At 39.4% G+C, this 22,391-nt stretch overlaps 1 protein-coding gene and 1 long non-coding RNA gene across 3 annotated transcripts in view; one reads left to right on the top strand and one right to left on the bottom strand.

Annotated features, from left to right (window-relative positions):
* nrp1a (neuropilin 1a) overlaps nt 1-13,543 on the bottom strand; it is a 65,496-nt gene extending 51,953 nt beyond the window's left edge. For both annotated transcript variants that reach the window (XM_027149021.2, XM_027149022.2), the window contains exons 1-2: nt 12,835-13,543; nt 11,248-11,428 (exon numbers count right to left, since the gene is read on the bottom strand). In XM_027149021.2, the coding sequence (XP_027004822.1) occupies nt 11,248-11,428; nt 12,835-12,901 (248 nt within the window). In that variant the 5' untranslated portion in view covers nt 12,902-13,543. The remainder of the gene's footprint in view (nt 1-11,247; nt 11,429-12,834) is intronic.
* LOC113644320 overlaps nt 12,079-22,391 on the top strand; it is a 26,103-nt gene continuing 15,790 nt past the window's right edge. The window contains exon 1 of the long non-coding RNA XR_003440975.2: nt 12,079-12,196. This is a non-coding gene — a long non-coding RNA (uncharacterized LOC113644320). The remainder of the gene's footprint in view (nt 12,197-22,391) is intronic.

The raw sequence follows: 22,391 nt of genomic DNA, 5'->3' as shown, positions 1-22,391 counted from the left end.
CAGCATGCCCGCTTTCATTACCTACCTAATTACACTTTGCAGTGATTCTCAGATTTGCAACAATCATATTAATGAAGTTAAAGTATTAACAGCTAATTATGAATCTAAATACTGCACAGAAGGACCTTTTCTTAAGCAATGACTGAGAAGACAAAGCAGAAGAGACAGATAGATATAGAGATAAATAGAGACAGATTTGCTGGAGGGGTTTCACTCGTTCCGTCATGTGACGGAGCCACAACGCACTCTCTGTTTGTGAAAGCTTGTATGAGTGTGGTCATTGAAAGAGGGTTGTTTGAGTTCAACCAGTCCTAATGTACTCATATCACATCTACGATTAAATACAGAGGTTTATTACAATAAATCATTAAAGGGGATTGTGCACTGTACTCTGAGGTCAAGCTGTGTATTTCCAACCCAGTGTTCTTTGCTGTAATACAAAACTCTACATTGTAATGCTTTCTAACAATCACAGATGGAATATTGAACCATAAAGTACACTCATTTGCCATTAAATCTCACTTTTATGCCTTTAAAAAGAGCCTAAACCATTCATTAGAGTGCTGCTGAAGGGTAAAAACGGTTGCACATTTACAGTTAAAATAAAATAAATTTTTATTGAATGTGCACAGAGCCGAGTTATCACGTCAATTCAAACGACTTTGCTGATGGCCACACACAGCTGTGAGAGCTCAAGGAAGTCCCTCCATCTACCTCTTTAACACATGGTGAGCAGAACAGGATAAACATCAATCTGTCACTTACAGGCAGGATATGATGAGAAACGGGACGAGATTAGCAACAGCCTTAACCTGGGTAATCCAACCTCAGCATAACTCTGTGTTACAAACTGCCATAATGCCAAAGCACTCATTTATACAACTTTATTGAATTAAGATTGGTATTTTTTAAGAATAATTAAGGTAATATATCCAGAGTTAGAGTTGAGCGGTTCTAGTTATGACACCATTTTTCATTAAAACAGAGCTGTGAGAATTCTGTGTCAGGTTTTTAGCACACTAGGGCTGGATAATATGATGAGATATTGAGGTCGCTATATATTATGTCACAACATGTTCTTCTGAATCTATTACAGTTATCATTAGTAATATTTATAACTTTGTTGTTACTCAGTTAGCTGAGTGGATGTCGATTGGAAGTTAAAGTGTTCTTCATTTCACTTTACTGTATATTATATATTGGCATATTTAAAATGACTACAAAGTGATTTTGACAATAAACTATGTAGACGTTGTATATACATAAAAAAAAATATGCTCTGGTACAACAGGAGTATAGAAAAAACAAAACAAGGGAGTCAATTTTTAAATAGCTTCAGTTACTCCCGTGGCCATTCATGTAAGGACACACACCATTTAGCCCACCGTGATGCCTAATAGAAGGGCAATACCACCATCCAGGCCAAACACAGAGCTCTGAACAATGCTGTTGTTATAGCATTAAAGACTAACGTAAAAACCATTAGGAACAGGAAATTCAGATGATACAGTTGTAGAACCTTCTCCATGGCAGTCCCCAGCCCCAGGCTGAACACACACTGCTCCTGCTCAAGCCAGCTTGTGTGTGGTCAGGACCTGCTATCAAAGCATGACAGTGGAGACATATACACAGAGGGGAGACTGATGCAGAGAAAGAATGAGGGTCAGTAAAGGACAGTCAGGTCATCCTGACCATCCAGCAGCTCATTAGGTGTTTCAAGTATCTAAAATACACTGAGACCTATAATACTTTAAACATGCACCTATCCCACCATATTTATTTTTCCTATTTGATACTAGATCGATATCAGAGCTCAGTCTATAGAAGCTTTCTGCCTATCTGATCTGGACTTGCCGTGACCTTGTGCTGCTTATTTATATGAAATCTATTCGAAAAGTAATTGACAGTAAGGAACAGATAAATACAATGTATGAATAGTTGTTGAACTAATTTAAAGAATTCATGAAAGAAAACAATCTAAAATGGCAAAAATCACCTGGTTAATGGGGATCATTAAGTCCTGCATCTATAGTGCTTTGCATTAAAATATACTTTGCAGTATTCTCCCCCTTCAACATTTCTATTTTTAATCATGGATTTAATTGTGCTTCAAGGGATGTTCAAGTTTAGACCCAAAGCCTGATTGATCATTTTCCAGAACATTGCCCCAGATTTTTTAGTAGCTTCTTGGTCTTCATGAAGCTGTTTGTTTTGTTATGTTCTCTAACTAACTGTGGGCCTTTAATTAGACAGTAAGACTCCATTCTTCTAATCATGTGACTTCTGGTGCCACTAGAACAAATTTGGGTGTTTCATACCAAGTGCCAACACTTATGCATCCACAAAGACTTTTTAAATAATTTTCAAGCTCGTTGGTATTATTGGAACCAACAACTATTAGTATTTTTGCCCTACTTCAGTATTCTTGGCTTTTTTGATTTGATTCATGACATACAATGACAATTAAGTCCTTTTTATTAACAGGTTGTAACATTACAATATGTGGAATCCTTTGAGAGGGGGTTAATACTTTTTAAGACACTGTAAATAGCAATATTATGGTAACGAAATTCATGAGGCTCAGATAAAGGCTATTTCAGATAAAACAAACGACCCACTGAGTAAAAAAGCAACAGAATTCAGGTCAAAACTATGGATGTTCATGTGTGCCATGTGTAACATCCAGGGACGGGGAGAAATAAGTAAATAACAACATCCTAACATCAATTTATTCACTGTACATTCCAACATACTCAGCTCTGAGCACTGGAGCAAATAATAACAGTGAGGAATAGAGAAGGTCAACCAGAGGTAAGATTCAGGGTGGGAAGAAAGGGCAAGATAGCGAAAGAGAACACGAGAGAAAGAGAAAGAGGGTGCAGCATGATGTGTGTTTGGTTAATGAATAAAAAGTAGGAATAGCCCTAAGGCTGTGGGTGTTCTGTTTTGGCATCCAGTTCCTTTTCATGTTTGCTTTCACTCATTAATTCACTCACCCTTTCACTTCCTTTTTTCTCTATACAGAATGGTTGACTGAGGGTGGGAGGGAGGGAGGGAGGGAGAGTGAGGGTGGTGTAAGGGTTTAAACCACACTGGCACTTATTCAATTAACAGACGTATACTTGGACGTCTCTTCTTTCATCGTGACCCCTCCGTCATCCCTCTATCCACACCCCTCCTGGGGGATCATTCATTCAGTGAGGGTGGACAGGGCAGCGTACTGACTTTGTGACTTTGACCGGGTCAGCATCGTAACTCACAAGCATAGGATAGTGTCAGGCCTAATCCAAGGCCCTGGGCTTAGTGACAGACATATGCACAAACACACACACACACACACACACACACACACACACACACACACACACACACACACACAAACACGGGCAATAGATTCATGGCTCAAATTAAGGGGGACTGTGTAACAAACAATAAAAAAACCTTCCCACGTGTTAAAGTGCCACAAGTGTCTGGATTCATTTATTTTTGTAGTATTTTTTTTATGATATTTTAATTAAATTCATAAATGAGATTTATTCAAGTTTAGCCAACTTGGGAGCTTCAATACCAAACATTATGACCAGATGGCACACACACACACACACACACACACACACACACACACACACACACACACACACACACACACACAGAGGTAAAAAATTCCAGCTGTAGTGAAATAAATTTCTACTGAAGACCTAACCGTAACCTGAACCCTAACCCACCCTCAATTGTATAAAACCAAACAGCCTTTAAAAAAAACCCAAACCCTAAACTCACGACCTTTCCTTTAGGTGTTTGGATGTTTCACACCAAGAGAGAAAGAGAGAACAAAGAGGCATTTTAACATCTAAACTCCCCAAAGTTTGTTGCGGTGTCCAGTAACACAAATGATGGCGTTTTCCTTTTCTCTGTGTTGTTCTTCGCTCCCTCTCCATTTTCATCTCTAATGAGGAATTCATCCAGTCTTTTAATGGTATTGTGTGAGTCAGGTGCCAAGAGCAGCCTCATATCCACTGCAACTGGTGTGTTCTGCTCAGCGTGTGAATGTGTGTGTATATATCTTATATGCCATTTGAACAACGTGCTGGTGCCAATGATGGTGCCAAAGTTTGGAGGGCAAACTGACCTCCGTATTTGAAAATCCTCATGGGCTCTGCCAACTTGGAGGCTTAGCGCATGCTAATGAGCATAGCCGTATCGGCTGGACTGGCAGATCTACCAGGGAAGAGAAAGGAAGTGGAAAAAAGACAAGAAGAGCTGAGATAAGGGAATAGTAGCATCCCACCTGGGACTGACTTCAGTGTGGCTACATTTTCACACTTTGCTCACAGCCACGAAAAAAGGAATCAGCGCTGAAAGAAAAGATTGAGAAAAGAGCAAATTAAGTGCCTACAAAAGCTGAGCAAAGAACCTCTATAGAGATTCAATCAGATGGACCCCAGAAACATCTATCACTGTCTGTCAACGAGTGTCAGAGTCAGCGGCTGAACGTGGGAGGGGAAACGAAGATGGACAGCCCAGAGTGGAGAATAGGTGAAAACACACTTATGTAGAGAAAAGGAGGTGAAAGTCTTTCCACCACAAACACACACACGCTACTTGGATTTGTCTCCAGAACCAGTGTGAACCTAACTCATGCCAAAACATGTCAAATATCAGTCTTGGCTAGGCTGTGAGCACTATATTGCTGGGTTTTACCCAACCTGAACCTCATCAATCAAACCAAAAGTGTCATTTGCGATCCTGACAGCAAACTAAACATGCCGTGATGGCTCTCCAATAGGGCAACATCAATTAATGTCTCAGTCATAGAGCCCCTCTGAGCCAGCGCAAGGGCGGAGCAGTTTTAAACACCAGGGCGTTCTGGATCTATTTGGCCAGCTTCAATGCCCCGACACGTCATGCGTCGTAATTACACCTCATTCATTTTTCGGCCAGAGTCATCCTTGTCGAGAGACCAGCTAAACATTTGACTCCGTGCATAGAGACGGACAGCAGAAAGAAGAACCTGTTGCTAATAAAGCTGCGTGCTATCAAGATGAGCTCAGGGGCTCTGCTTCTTAAACAGGACATGGAATTAAATTACAGGTTGAACATCGATATCCCTTGTTATCTCAAAAGCAGGAAGAACAAGGAAGGTCCAGATTGAGCCGAGGGATTAGAGTGTTGTTTTTAATCATGCAAATTTGTAATGCTTTTTTTTGTGGAGCCAGTGTGGGACTGGAAATCATATAAGCAGCAGGAATCACTCAGTTTGACTGGCTAAAGCCTGGGACAGGAAATGTCCAGCTTGCTCTTGTTGGAAAGCTTAGAGAACTGAGCAGCCTTGGCCAAAACTCTCCTTTAAAGCTCATACATTCTTTAAATAACTTCAAGAAGAAGATTTATGAGTTTTAAAAGAGCTGGGAAAGGAAAGTGGATTCACATCATATTTTATGAACGGCTGTTATTTTTTCATGCTCACAAACTCATCACATTCGTTTTAATCTCCATCGCACTCAAAAGAAAATAACAGTCTTTTTTCTCTCTCTCTAAGGTAAGATAAGATGAGATAAGATAAGATAAGATGAAGATAACACAAGAAATTTTGGCTTCATTTCTAATATTCATGCAAATATCCATCACTCCTTTCTGCTGCTGTGGCTTTTCTTAAATTATCCCCCCCATACATTCACAGCCCCGCCCCATCCCGCTTGGAGGGTTTCCTTAAATATTCCATCTACCACTTTTCACTCTTTCTTATCTGCACCCCCATCTCTTCTTCCTCTTTTCTACTCTCAGATCCGCTCACGCTGAGCAGTGAAATGGCAAGAGGGAGAGAGAGAGGCACACATGAATCAAGCCTGACAGAGCAGCAGGGAGGACGGCAGATGTCGCAGACAGAGAGCACTTTTCAATCAGCCTGTCCTTCCGACACGCAGCCAAGGTGAACCACTTCGCTGCTAGATACCCCCGGTCCAGAAACACATACACACACACGCAGAGTGCACTTTAATCCTTCTCATTAACCAGAGGACATTGTCCTACTTGGAGAGGAGAGATGTAAGGAGAAAAGGAGGGCAGTGGGAAAAGGAAGAGAGGAAAAACTGGCTTATTCACTTCACATGACTCTAAAACAGAACTGGAATTTTTTTCTTTGTGGATTTCCCCTGTTCAGCTGTGTTGTGTGCATTAGTGTGTGTGTCTGTGTGTGTCTGTGTGTGTCTGTGTGTGTGTGCTATAATAAATCTGATTTGGGACCACTTGCGAAAAAGACACAGCTAAGCGAGTTCCTTGCCAAACATCCAACACCTAATAATCTCCTTCACCCCCTCCCGTACAATCGAATTTAGCCAGCCAACACTTCAGCTTCACGCTGTGCACTCACCGTTAACGGAACAAACAACTGTGGCACTTCTTCAGGAGGCTGCATTCAAACCTTCCACCTGTTTCGGTTCTCTTAAACAAGGCAAAAGCTGCTCTCTTCGTCCTGCCAGCTGCTCTGGAACAAGCGCAGCACAATACTCAATACAATACGTTTGATCCCCAAGCTTCCAAAAGCTTCTCTGATACTCTACACAGCTTACACTTGTTAACGGGAGCTATAAGTATCAGGAACAATCGCTGTCAGCCCAGTCCTCTTCTGCCGGGCTCGAGGTCAGAGCATTCCCTGTTTTTAAAAAGCTCGGTCAGCGCAGGATGAAAGAGGCACACTGCATTCCTGTCTTCTTTATTTCTAACACTATGACAACCGCTGATGAACGAGCACACTGTCCAGATTTCTTTCAAAAGTGTGTACGGGTGTTGCAAAAGCAAATTCTGGCCTGTATAAGATTATCTACAATATGTGAAGATTTAAATACATGAATCCGTATGCATATATACTCTATGCGGATGGTGGATTATTGTTAGCGATTTGATCAAAAACATCAAGCTAAAATTGAGAACAAATCAGTGCTGTCTCGATCATGCTCCATTTCAGGACTGAGGAACTCCTTTGTCCCTGTGGACATTAGACTGTACGATATCTCTCCGGTATGACAGGGTGGACACATACAAACTGAGGAGTGACTTAGAACAGTTTTTCATCTGTATTCACTTGTCTTCGTAGGCTGCTACTAGACATATACATGATTTTTTTTTTTGGATAGAAAGATATTTGCACAGGTTTAGGTAAAGGGTTGTGGTGGGTTACTGTGTTTGTGATCATCTTATTTCTATATGTGTGAGAGCGGGCAATAAGGCTTACCTGCTACATAACATGATATTTAGTTCTGCTGTGGTTCTGCTAACAGATGTTGGTTCTATTCCTGTCTAGCTTACTATAAACGATACACACAACTAAATGAAATTGGATGGAGACCTTACATACATATACTTATATTACATAAACAAACAAACAAACAAACAAACAAACAAACAAACAAACAAACAAATAAATAAATAAATAACATCTCCAGATGTTGTTAGCACAAACCTAACAAAATCCACACAAAAGGAAACGTCTCCTCATCTGGGTGACACAGGATAGTGTGATTGTAAATCATTTATATATCTTATATCTAATATCTAGTTTATTTTGACAATTTGTAATTTGAGTAGTTTAAATTACAAATTCAGATTAACAAACAATCTGTAACTGACAGTAAATACATACTTTACATTACTCCTCTAATCCATCTGTTACGGTGCAGATATCCTTACTAGTAATAATGTAGTTACCTGTATAGATTTTGTGTAACTACACACATATTATATACTGAGGAAAAGGTCTCTATGTAATTAACATGTTACTGTAAATTAAAATGAAAGATAAAAGAATAAAAGAGTTGATTCTGAGATTTGTTGCCCAGATTTATGTATGTGACTTAGTGTTGTTTGGCATGTATGGAAGAAGGCACACAAACAAGTAAGTAAATTGAAAAAGAAAGTCCATTTCTTCATGCACAAGGTAAGAAGGAGTTTAGGGTCAGGTAAAGATATGAGACTCGATTCTGATGTGGTGTCTCGGTCACGTCATACAAATTCAAAGCAAGCTTACAGGCCTTGGAGAATTGTTAGCGGCCAGAAGAAAGCTTTTCCACACACGCATAAACAAAACCATATATGCTGTTCTTCCACATCCACAGTGGGAGGTTTTTAGCCTACAGCAACCTGTGGCCTATGTTTCATTCAAATTCATCTCCCTACATTATCCAGAGCTCTGTAAATCAAAGCCGTGTCGTATCCTAGACTCCTCTCCATCAGCCAAGTGGCAGGATGTGTGTTGTGTGCGAGCCGAGTGGATTGTGTTTGCTTTGCCAGCGGGGTGTGTGCTGTTCTGTGGGCTGAACCAGCGGGACAGTGCAGAAGCCGAGGTCCAGCTACAGAGGAAAGACTGCACTTCGAGGCGTTAGGTTTCTGCTGAGCGACAGGGGGGCTCAAGAACTTCAGAAACACTAAGGGGCCAGAAGACGTTAAATGACTTCTCCAACAATGGGCTGTTCTTACGCACGCATTCTCTGAATATTACTCACCCCCTCCCAACACCCACACACACACACACACACACACACACACACACACACACACACACACACACACACACACAATCCTGTGTTCTCAGACAAGCTCTGCTGCATGTTACGTTTCCTCTCTGATTTTCAACTGTTCTTTCATTCATCTCTCTCTCTCTAATTGTGTCGCATCATTTCTTAAAGGCAGATGCCTGAAAGTGCAAACAGAATGTGTCAAGTTTGCATCTGGTCAGCAAATCTGCATGCATCAGTGATTCATGATATGACACGTACCTGCAGAATGCTGTTTTTGACACAACATACACAAAAACAAGCTAGAAGCATGCAGCATGCCAAGAGACAAGCCTCAGAGACACTCGACCAGCTTTAATAGACCTGCTGTGTGTGCCAAGAGCTATTTCTCAGCCTGATGCTGAAGGTCCCGGTCTGACAGAACCAGCAAAGCTGTCTCGCGTCTCCTGTGGGCGTTCAAGTGAACACTTTGCATTCAAACCACGTCCTTCTGGAGTGGAGGGTCGCACGCACATGACTTCTGCAGTAGAAATGCTTAAAACCGTCAGGTCTGAACACATGTAAACCTCCTGGAGGTGACTAAGAGGAAGCCTGCTCACTCAGGCAGGCATGTGGGAGGCAGCTCACCGCTGTGAAAAGACTACAGTTCAAATATTTGCCTTTACGGGTCAGCTTTCTCCTCAAACTTCATAAGTGTACAACTCCTTAGAAAAGACGAGAAATACAAACATGGTAAAAGAAAGGCCCATCCTTCGAAAACCACTTAAGCGCCTATCTGTTGATGGATTGCACTCCCGTTCTTTCTTTCACACACTTTGTCTTTCACACATCACATGTGACAATCAGTGACTTTTTTTGTATCACTGTCTGTGTATCTCTTCTTTGCTTTGTTGATAATGAACATGTCCAGGAACATGAGGAACATGTGTGTTCCATATGTTCCTAATTACATCACCGCAGTGGCTCACTCTATAGCTTCCATCTGATAAGAAGTCCATTTTGGACATCATCGGTTTCTGTCATGCGAGGCCTCTTAATGTGTGTTCAGCTGAAAGCAGAAGTCAAGAAAACAATCCCCAATCTGCAGACACCAGACCCACCAAGCAGATGCTCATCTATACTCTAAATCATATTAGTGAAAAAAAATATATGTCTCCATCTGTGGCTCTCATAAGTGGGAATAGTAGATAATTCACTGTTCACTTTCTACTTAAGAGGAGAGAGAGTGAAGCGGAACTGTAACCCGATGAAACTTTGGCCTTGAATTGCAAATTAAATGTAAGACCACAGATGGTTTGAGAATGGTAAAAGGTGTACTAGAATAGTCAAGATGTTCATACCTTCTTCAAAACAAAGGGAAACATTTCCTTGGCAAACCTGCTGTGAGCTGATTAGATTTCACAGACGCTGTTCCAAGTTAGCTGTCAGAATATGCATTAATACTGCGGTTTACAAGCCGTGACTGATCAAATGAGTAAAATCCACACTGGCTTTGCTCCAAATATAATCAGTCCGCTTGGTGAAAGGCCATGTATAACAATACCTACAACATCCACACGCAAATGGAGGAGCAACAAACAAATTAATGTACAACACTGTTAGGCAAAAATGTGTACAAGTTGCAAATTTGATCAAGCATGAATATCAGTAATGCTTTATAGAAAACTGCATGGAAAAGCTTGAGGAATTCTGTCTGAAATCTTTTCCAAACTGAGGACTGAATGTATTTTTCCGCTTACTGCCTCCAGCACTGCTTCTTTAACTCAGCATATTTAAAAAGAGGAAACTCATTCCTGGATAATTTCATTAGGCAGCTTAGGGTTGCATTGTCTCCTTACCACGTGTCCCATTTAAAATCTCTGGGTAGGGAAAACTGACCCAAAAGAAGAAACGTTCCCCTTTTGTGCAGACAACCCTGGGTCATCAGAAGCTGTAAATCTCTGTAGATTTTGGGCTGTAAAAAAGTAAAGATCCTGAAAAGGGCTGCCATTAATACAAGGCTTTCTGTAGACACAAAAGGCTTAAGGTGGAAGACTATCTGGGTGGAGAGGACCGCGCAACAGAGACAAGCACATGGTGACAGCCCTCAAATGCCACTCTCCAGCCTCCGGGGCAAACAAAGGAAGCAAAAAAAGAGAGTGAGAGAAAGCGAGATTTAGAAAGTGACAGAGTGGTGTACCCAGGACTATACTGTAACTCTCACAATAATGATAGTTTTCTCCAATCACACATCCACTTAATCAAGATGCAACTGCAGCCGTTTGAAAGATAGTTTTATAAAGCAATGTTTTTTTGTTGTTGTTGTTGTTTTTTTTTGCTAAATTGCTCAACAAAACAAACAGCATTTCATAGCTGCAAATAATAATTGAACTTGTATAAGAGCAGAGTAAAAGCACTTATCCGAGACTTCATCACATATCGACAACATTAAATCCATCCAAAACTAATATGAACCACTCATCTGCTGAACACACAGCAGCCAAAATCAATAAGCCAGGAAACGCTTTAGAGTATACAGCAACCCGGGGACCCGTGTGCATGACCTGCCGCTAGGTGGCGCCCATTCACTGCACAATCTCTCTCTCTCTCTCTCTCTCTCTCTCTCTCTCTCTCTCTCTCTCTCTCTCACTCACACACACACACACACACACACACACACACACACACACACACACACACACACACACACACACACACACACACACACACACACACACACACACAAACAGATACTTACTTGCACTCGCGGTCCTCCAGGTCGAAGTGCGGGTTGAAGTTGATGAGGATGCGCTGGTGCGGTGCTGGAGCTGAGATCACCCACACACATCTCTGCGACGGCACGTACGAGGCCGGGTATCCCGGGGAGGTCAGGTAGTTGGCACTGGTGATCCGAATGTTTTCCCCACATTGTTCTGCACCTGAAACACAAGGCAAGGAGTCGACACAATATATTTGGGGAATAACAGAAATATAAAAATGAAACCAGCTGCAGCAGTTAGTGCGAAAGAAAGAAAGAAAGAAAGAAAGAAAGAAAGAAAGAAAGAAAGAAAGAAAGAAAGCGCATATAAAGCACTTTTGGTACGCGTCTTTCTAACAATTGTGCCCTCAGTTTAAGAGGCGCACATCATGCTGACGTTTAATACAACAATATAATCCAATTTATTTCTTCTAAATCCAGCGTTTTTTATTGGATTGGATGAAGAAAAAACACTTTTAAGGCCAAAGATGATTCTCAAAAACATTTGCTAAACTGAGTCACATGATATTGTACAGAAGCGCACAGACAAAATACCAACATCCCAAACTTAACATATCTCTATGATCTGATCAGACTATAATCATTTTTATGCTTCTTTTTTAAAATAAGTGATATTCAACAGATGCTTGAAATTATATAAAGAACTCTATTATTATTATTATTATTATTATTATTATTATTATTATTATTATTATTATTATTATTATTATTATTATTATTAGTAGTAGTAGTAGTAGTAGTAGTAGTAGTAGTCTGAATAACTTTTCCGTAAAAAGCATATTAACTGTCTATTAATTTTTCTTTCCCAATTCAGAATAAAATGAGCTAACACGAGTTTTGTCAAGCTGAAGAGGAACTAGCAGGATCCTACAGCCTATTATGTGGGACTTTTCCGTCAAGACAGAAATACATCAAATAATCCCTCCAAGTGAGTGGAATTTTTTTATTTGAATATGCTTCTGTTTAAATAAGCTTCTAATTAGCGATTATTACTAAGACTAATCACCAGTTTTTAGAACCGCAACAACCACAAGAAGAAAAGTCCGAGTCTGAGATACCGAGTCTGTTTGGAGAAAGAAATATATACTGCATGTAAATGTTCAGGGAAGGAGAAAAGCACGCGCTTAAATGGGATCATGTTTAAAGATCAGCTTAAAACTGATCATGAGTCTTTTTTTAAGCAAAACTGCTGTAATGCTGCCTTGTGACGATGTCTATTGTTCAAAGAAATACACTAATCACATCGAATTGGAGTTGAATCACATTATCATGCCTAAAAGTGACCATTTCAACCTGATATTATAAAGCTGATCACAGCCTATTTAAATGTTCAACATTTTAGGCAATATCTTATTATAGTCGAATTTACGCGCGCCTATTTAAGGATAAACATGGATTAAGATGATCGTATGTTAGGATAGTAATGTTTAAAGTTAGACAGTATATCGGACAGGTGAGCAGCCCAGATCCCACCAACATCCCGCAGTTTTCATAGTCTAATCCCTTCAAATCCTCCCTAAACCAACACTGCACATAAATAAACACACATCATCGGCTGTCACTTACCAGGTTCGAGAGCTCTTGCTTTCACAAAGATTCCCGTTAAGAGGATCAGCGCTAATCCAACATGCATCCTCGCGTCCTTGTGGTTAGTTATTTTTTAAATAAAAAAAAAATACAAAAAAAAATACAAAAAAACTTTTGAAGGTAAGAAGAATCCTCTGTGGTAAAATCCGCTCCCTGGAGCGTCGTTTTGATAGAAGGAAACAGAATTTAAAACAATAATAATCAGCTGGAGAAGCGGGTCGAGAAGCTACAGGGCGCCCGCGCGCGTGTTCAGCTCCGGTTTCCTGCGCTGTGGAGCCGGCGCGCGCCTCTCTCCCTCTCCCGACTCGCCATTTCCTTCAGCAGGGAAACACGGAGCCTGTTCAACAAGCACAGCAAACACACAGCGATCACTCTTGTCTCCAATGATGAGCGTAATCCTCCGTTAAGAGAAAAGTGCGTGCGCAGACGACGTTGGTCTGCCCGTGGATTTCGGTTCGAAAGCGACCAGGCGATATGAGAGCCTCCGCGCTCTACAACGAGACCTAACTATCTGACCAGAGGCGAGCTAGTGACACACACATCTGGCACACTGCACTGCCATGACAGCGTCTTAAAGCCGAGCGATACACACACACACACATATGCACACAAGACACACACATACACTAACACACTCACACCCCTCCTAAACTGCAGTCGCTTTTCTTCTGCCCTCGCCCGGCTGCGCGGATCTGGGCATTCTCATTGGTTTCATTAGAAATATGCAAAGCCCACCCTTATGGACCCCCTCCCATCTCTCTCTCTCTCTCTCTCTCTCTCTCTCTCTCTCTCTCTCTCTCTCTCTCTCTCTCTCTCTCTCTCTCTCTCTCACTCTATGTGTGTGTGTGTGTGTGTGTGTGTGTGTGTGTGTGTGTGTGTGTGTGTGTGTGTGTGTATACGGACTATATAAGACTCTGAACGTCTTCGCTTCATATCAGTATTGAGTACGAATAGAATAGGAAAGATTTCACCAGATTCATAACAAAGTAATGCTACGAATCCTATATTATTAATATTAGATTCATTTCAGGAATTGTTCGGTGGCTCATAATATCCTTCTACATTTCAGATCTGCTCAGTAGTTCCAGGTTAAACCGAGGTACATGTTTTCATTTTACTATGTAAATAGAAAGAGTGAACAACATCATTTTTTACCATTTTAACTTAGGTAGGCTATGCGAGCCACAAGTCCGTGTATGTTTTGTGTCGTGCGCATTTCTATTGATCTATTTGGCATTTACGCACAGAGGCAATGATATTTATAGAAAAGCGCAAAAGACCTAGATACACCGACTCCTCTGGATGGATGCGCTTAAAATAACTGTGTAAAGAGGAGACGAACAACATACATACGCATCCCGCCTTGTTATGTCGTTGTGGTGTCAGCAATCTGCTGGCAGGAAGAGCACTAGAAGAGCTACAAATAGGAAACAGTGGAACTACACGAGCACGCGTCCATTCACAGTCAAGTCGCTCACGCCAAACCGTTGTCATTCCTAATTACCCGGTATTAACCGACAGGCTATTAATTGCCAATAAATCAATAACAACTTGCCTTTGTTATATCCTTAAAAACCCCATAAGTATGCTCCTGTAATCGTGGTAGCCAAATCCCATGGAAGCGCTCCCATCCTCACCAACAATCCGTAAACACCACATTCAGCAGATCTGTGTCCGACTGGGAGTCGGTGTTTATAAGCTTCTCATGTCTCTGTAACTGACTCCAACACACAAACATAGTGTTATGGGCTGAGAGAGATGAGACACTGGCTATATCCTAATCCTACTCATAACGTGCCAATCGAGTAACCTAAACCACCACAGGTGACCATAATCATAATTACCAGAGGTGGCGTAATCTGTTCACAAAGCCTTCTATTTAATACAAAATCTAGTTGCTTATGGGTTTTGGACACAACTGTGACCTAATCCCCAAAACTACTTACTATAGCAGTTTATATAGAATTATTCTTGATCCACAGAAAGTTGGTTCTACATGAAATATTCACCACTCAAATACTTATACATTGTAGAATACTTAAGGGAAATGAAGTTAGCATGTTCACTAGATGCTTTTACTGTAGTACAGGTAAAAATAGTTTAGTAAGCTTCCTAACCTGGTTCAAATGTTGGAAGCCTTTTAAATAGGGAAACACTTAGGAACAATAAGGAACAATCCTGTAAGAACAACCTGAAAACCATTAAAGGTTCTAGACTGACCTTTTTCTATGAACATTACATAGCACCCAGGTTGTGCTCAATGTGCTGTAAATAGACTAGTGTTGCACCCAGTTTTGTTAAAATTAGTTATCTACAGCTCCACTGCTGGGAATATTTTGGCCTCCTGGTAATATTATTATTTTTATTAAACAAACATCTCCAAACTATTTATTATTATTATTATTATTATTATTATTATTATTATTATTATTATTATTATTATTATTATTATTATTTAACAAACATTTCCAAACAATATATTTTTTTTTATATCTAGACTCACAAATTTCTATCTGTTTGTCTATTGGTCATAACGTGCACTTTATAAATATCTCAGAATTGCAATAATGTAAGTGTGAAGTAACCTTAAAATGTAAGCCTTGTTAAGCTGTAAATGTCAATTTCAGTATTTCAGGGTTTTGGCAACTAGAATGTCAAACCTTTGATGTCCCAAATCTCAAAACACCCAGATGGAACTTTAAAATACAAATGTCATGAAGTAACAGTAACGGAGTCATGATGCAACTGAGACAAACTGTGGAACTGCCATTACTGTTAGAAATAGATTGGTTTTGAGCTCTATCTTCTACGAGCCTCTGCTACACACTACAGTTCTGATCTCAATCTCAAATGGCAGCTGTGCATGACACAAGTCTGAAAAGCTCAACACTTTTTGCATTCTGCACTTGCAGCCTGTTCAGTCAGTAAAACAGGCCAGCAATTTGGTTTGTTTTGCTAAATTGTCAAAAAGCAAACAACACAATTTAGGAGCAAAATGTATAGACTGTTTTTAAAACAGTGTTTAACAAGTTATGGCTTTGTGATCTGTAGTTTCCGTTTGCCAAAATATTAGTGTTTGATTTACAATGTTAGTTTCCGTACAAGTAGGCTACAACATACTCAAGAGCTGTGTGTATAGCAGGTTGCCAGAATATAATGTGTAAACTGGCTTCAAGTAAAAAAATAAAGAGATCTTAAAATCAATTGTGGCACCCATTGTGGAGTCAAATTTAGGATGTACTCATTTGAATAACTTCCAGCATGGATAACAGTTCTGGCATTTAGTTCTACATTGTATTCTGACCTTTAAAATTGAATATTCTTTAAAATTAAATTCTAAAATTGAAATCAATTTTCCATTTTCTGATTATAAGTAAATGTTATGTTGTTAGCCATGATGTGCAGTTTTTGTGGTGTGTGAAGATTCTGGAGATTCTTTGGGATGCAGGTAGATTGGTGGCACATTAATGCTTTCACCTACTTAGGGCAGAAAAATGCAATGGTATACAAGTCCATTTTAAAGCCAGCTGTCGCAATGCACTCGACTCTGTGTACTACATTAACTGTTGTTTCTGCTGATAATCTTATAGTCAAAAGCCCGATGCCAAGCTGTCAGCCTTTTGGGGAATTTCTTAGAACAAGTCCAAGCAGAATTATTGTATATTTTAATAGAGTTTGGTAAGGAATGGTTGTTTGTGGAAAAAAAAGTGCACATTATTCTTTAATGAATACACTATTGTTAGTGCTGTTTCAGGGTGTGCTGTTATTGGAAAACGATCAACGTTGGATTGGTAACTTTTAGCCTCACCCTGGTATTGATTATTTTTCTGTACCACCACGCCTCATCGTGTTTTATTACTTCCAGTAAACACAGTTTCATTGGTAGAAATGACGTGTACTGTATGAATCTGTTTGGGACGCAGCCCCGGAATGGTTTGTTTGCGCATTAATACTTGGACATATTTAGCCACAATGTATTGGGTTGTAAGGAAGTATTTTTGAAATGCAGTAACTTCTGGATGTAAGGCTAAAGTCATATAAGCTCAGTGATTTTTTATGTGTTAGAAAATAACTAACAGATGAAACCAATCGTTATAGCTAAAGCGGCGGAATTATTCTAAAACAGCTATGCAAGATTTCTTGAAAAAAAAAAAAAAAAAAACAGACAAAGAAACGTTGAAATGAATTATCATGAGTTGTCAGTTGTAGTCCGAACAGGTAAGCTGACCTAAACGGTGTCTTCCTCTAACGGTTTATTTGCATGAAGATGCACACTGATGAGCCCCAGGCGCGTTTCCAACAACAAACCCAACTCCCCGGCTGACAGCTGCCACATCGTCATGGAGTAGATCAGACAGACCAGGGGCAGGAGTGTAATTAAGGACTACTCAGCGTTCAGACACGTATTTGCCAACTGTCTGCCCAATATTTGTCAACGATCAAACAATGAGTTGTGATTGACAAATCGATTCAGACAAGATCTTTAGTCACATGCAGTAAGGAAATCCCATCAGTCCTACACTCGCACTCCCTGCAGACTTGATTAAGCTCTTAGAGGCTCAGAAAAAGGAAAGTTAAAGAATAGTAAGCTTTACTGTGCGCATTCCGTGCACCCCGCAATGCCCAAGACTCCGCAGACACCACAACGCATATCAATGCAAAAAAACACTTCCACAGGCTCGACATACTGATTACCCATGGCTTATTGTGCAGTACTATTATGTCTCAGTGTGCTACTATTGTGCAGTGCAGAGACATCCCAAAGCTCCTCCTGCAGTGCTGTGATTGTTCTCTATGGTTTAGCCCAACCTGCATCTATCTTACGCACCTGATTCAGCGCGGTGAAAAACTCGAATTATGTTTAGATTATAGATTGGAGGTAAACTGAAGGAAACATGCCATATGAAAGTCATGGGGTGAGGTGCAGTAGTGCGCCTGGGTTTATCAGCAGTTCAGCGGTAGCAGCACCAGCGCGGGCACGAGCGCGGGAACGCGCGCTGCTCTCGCCTGTAGGGTCCATCGAGTAAAGAGGGGGTATGATGTAATGTGTCATGCACTGATTTCATTTCAATTGCTATTTTTCAAGTCTGCTTCAGTCACCAGATTTTTTAGACCATATTGTTTTTATTTGTATTGATGCACTGTTAATGCATTGTTTGGATGGACAATGGGATACAATCTCAGACATAAAGAGTACTAAACTGTATCAGCTCTTGCCTCTTTGGTAGTACATTCAAGCGTATACCTTTAGTTTGTATATCTTTTTTACCTTTAATGTTTATCTGCCTAGATATTATATTATGCACATCGTGTGTACTTTTAAACCTATACATAAACATTAGGTCATCCAGTCAGTAGGTCATCCAGTTATTCAATTTCTTAAAAGTAAATATTCACATTTCCAGATGAGGGAACATGTAAAAGGTAAAAAAGATAAGGGTTGTCTCACAGTGACAAAAAAAATTCTATGGGCAAAAGCAGAGCAAGCCAAATTCACCACCTAATTACATATAGGACATAGCTGAATTTGCAGAATATCTAAATTGTTCCTTGGCGTGAAATTAAAAGCCATACAGTACAATGTCACTAATATATTGACTTAATATTTGCTCTACATGTCAAAATACATGAGGGATTTGGTCTAAATATCTTGTAGGCCACAATGGTGATTTAAATTTAACATGACCCAAATAAAAAAACACTAAAAAGAGGGTTTGAACCACTTAGCGTTTGAGTTTCAGTTACTAGAGGCTTGTACGTTTAACTCCCCTCATTGCCACAGGGTTACTGTTGAGTGCAAGCCAAGCAAATTTCCTTCCATGTTGTGATACAATGTTTTTTTTGCACTGCTTCCTTAATTGCATAATAATGATGTTTAATTATCATCTTATTAGTATAATTTAAGTCATATATTGGATGGATATTATGTAGAATTACAGAAGGGGCTGAAATGCCAGCATCTGTGTACCAATGGGAAAATATTTTAATAATAATCTGTAAGTAGTATAATATTATACAATTTCATTCCCAATGTTCCTAAAAATTCTGAGAAATGTCTTCTTCAGTAAATGAAATTCGGTCACTAAAATACAAGAAAATGAATAAAAAGTTTTAAATAAAAAAAACAAAAATAGTTGTGGTTTGTGGTTGATGATTCACGGAGGTGCCTGACCTCTGGGTTTTCAATTCTCTTTTCCCATGTAGTGCTGTTCAACCCAGGTCACTTGACCTTTGTTTTTCTTCACGAAGGAAACACGAATGCTTTAGTCAGCAGTCAGCAGTCAATGTGCGTTCATTACAACGACTCATCTGGACCATCTAATCTACTCCTATTGTGCTTTCTGTTAAAAGGCCTGTTTTCAGTTACTTGGCAGATGTTGCACCTTTTAGAGAATGAAAATGCACTCAAAGGGGGTGAAAACATGACCCTATAAATCATGAGTGATAACAGAGCAATGGAGATAAAACTCAGACTTTACAGAAATGACAATCCAATCCCAGTACATACAATGATGTGATTGGAAAGAGCACTTCAATTTAAGAATTGCCATCTTAACCCAGTAATGTAATGTTTCAGGAACAAAAGGACACATTCGTTTATGACCAATCGCTATGGGTAATTACACTCATTTTACAAATAGCATGGGAAGTGTGTGTGTGTATCTGAGAGAGAGAGAGAGAGAGAGAGAGAGAGAGAGAGAGAGAGAGAGAGAGAGAGAGAGAGAGAGAGAGAGAGAGAGAGAGTCTGATATAGGCTTTTCCATCAGTGACTTTAAGTGAAGTGATGTCTCTTGAGAGGAATAGAAGCCTGGAACAATGGGACTGAGTAATTTCACAAGGTCTACAGTAGCTATATCTGAAATCATGGCAATTGCGCAGCAACAATGCAGAGCCCATTTGCAGGATTTCTTCCTGCATATCTTGAGTAATCTTTAATACATTCCTCTGGAATGATTAGCAGTGAACAAAAGCAGTTGCTGCCCCTGAAAGCTGCCCTGCACATTTTGTTAATTTGACTTTGATGTCACAAAGAACTGAAAAAGCAAGCCATGTTATTTTATATAAATCTTTCTTAAAACATTGCATACTTGCATATTTAGAAATTGTCCTGATGTCCACAGTGAGTGAGTAAACATCATATGTTCAGAGTTTTTTAAATGAGAGAGTACTGGATGCCAGTTGTGAGCTAATGTCACTGCCAAAGCTGGATTGAGATGACAAACCTGTTTTCTGTATTTTTGTGACTGTGAACCATCATGGCTAATAAAATAGTAATTAACATCAAAAACTTCTAATATTCATGCACATTTTGGTTTAAATGACATCATGAAAAACTAATCCATGTGACTGGCATGTGTTATGGAAAAAGCAAAAATCTAAAGGTTGGCTTGTGTGTTCCAATAAACACAAAGTCTCCATCTAAATTCCCCCTCTTAAATCCTGGCGTGATTTAGTAACCTCAGCCCTGCCTGGTGGTTCACAGTGTTCTTCGTTCTGTTTGGCAGAGGATTCAATTCTCATTCTCATTATGTTTTCTGATGACAGTGTATAAGGAAGTACTCGTTTTATTGGCAGCAATATGGTAATAGGCACAGCTGTAATGTTTACACACTAACTAGCTGGCAAGAAATGCTAGCCTCTTAAACTCACAGCTTAACATTTACATATTCTGCAGAGCTGTTGAATTCTCAAACCTGATTTGTTGATTATTTTGGCTATAACAACAGCTCTGACAATAGTGTTGACTATAATGTAAATGACAGGTTAATATTAACGCTCTCACACTAATAATTCTGCCAGTTGCAAAGTGACTCGTTTGGTGGACGCGCCACATACAGTAAAGTTGGCAGTGGTAGCTCAGTGCCTAAGACTTCTAAACAGAGTTCAAATCCCAGGACCACCACTGCTGGGCCCTTGAACAAGGCCCTTAACTGATTAATTGTATACTTGTAATTTGCTCTGGATTCCAGTGTCCTTCAAAATGCTGTAAATGTTAAATGTAGCAAAATCGCATTAAAAACACATGAACTTACTCTCTATTTGGTAGATACTTTTTCTCTGATAAGATGACAAGGCATAAAGCTATAAAGTTCTTCCTTCTAAGGAAAGTCCTCAGTGTGGAGGAGTTCATGATTTGCAGTTTCTCAGAAATATGACATCTACAATTTTTGCAATTTAAAACCAAAGAGAGGAAAAAATAAAGGATGCTCATGGAACAGCTGTTTACAGCTGCTATACCATTTTGGATGTCTGACATGTCATTTTTTTTAATTAATAGATCATTATAATTGTTGGCTAATTACTGTGGTATACTGGGAATAGAGGAAAAGAGGAAATCTGTGTGTCAACATCATGAGAAATTGTTTTACGCTGCTGCACTGTCGATTGTTTTCCTATAACAGAGCAATATATTATTTGTTATCCCTTAGCAATTCATCTAAATTCATACTGTTCTGCACCTGTAAGGGAACTAAAAGGATAGAGGAACCTAATTTGGGCCCTATTGTGAGTTCTTGGATTTTAAGGAGTTAATTAATTAATATTAGTAAATTACCAGGGTAATATATTCAAGCAGCACTTTATGCAATTAAACGCAAATTACCTGGCACGAATTCAACCAGTTTATCGAATATATTCATTTAACATGTAAATGTGTATTTAAATGACACGTTAGTTAGTTAGCAAGTTAGTTAGCAAATTCTAACCCCCCCCCAAAAAAAACCACCTTTATTACACACCATGAATAGGATCTTACCATTGTGTATTTTTAATTGTAAAAAAATAACACAGGTTATTCACAGCTATTCAAATATGTTCATTATATAAATATGTTTAGTGTTATTTTTTTATTGGAGAAATATAGCATTTTATTCCTGAGCCATTGAACTTCTGATGTCATTAGAGGCATGTTACTATATTTATAGACTTACTTTTTACTATAAAGTTTTATAACTCTATAAAATCTAATCACTTTGATAATAGTGGGTTGTGATTTCCACCAGCGTAATAAATTCTTATAAAAAATTCGTGGGTTCCCTGGCTACCTTCCATGCTTCCCATTTTAACAAGCATAACTACAGAATAATTTGAATGAAACTAAATGCACTGAGTAATAAAATAAAAGACAGGTGAAGAGGTTGCAGAAAAATGACCACGATCAGGAGAAAACTCTAATTTCACTTCTTATTTATACTAAAAAAGGAAGGAAATCTAGAAGTCTTTAGTTCCATTTCATGCTCTGACTGGCTTTTACACTTCGCCACTTCTCCATATATGCAATTTATTTGAAACCCTGCATTTTCATTAAACTTAACATTCATCATTCTCATTATCACTTCTTGATGCTGTCTGTAATTATTCTCCAAAGAACTCCTCTGCCACTGTAGCAGATCAAGACCGAAAATAATTTCTGGAAAGGAAAACCAGGAGAGTGCGGAAAGGAATTAGCTTAGCATTATTAGCATCATTGTTTGGAATATTGCCACTGCGATTTTGACATGTGTGCAAACAACAGTGAATTTTCAGGAGCTTCCCTT

This window comes from Tachysurus fulvidraco, chromosome 3 (assembly GCF_022655615.1).
Source record: "Tachysurus fulvidraco isolate hzauxx_2018 chromosome 3, HZAU_PFXX_2.0, whole genome shotgun sequence".
NCBI classification, from domain to species: domain Eukaryota; kingdom Metazoa; phylum Chordata; class Actinopteri; order Siluriformes; family Bagridae; genus Tachysurus; species Tachysurus fulvidraco.
The sequence above is the reverse complement of the archived record's forward strand: the minus strand, read 5'-3'. Positions and strand labels throughout refer to the sequence as shown.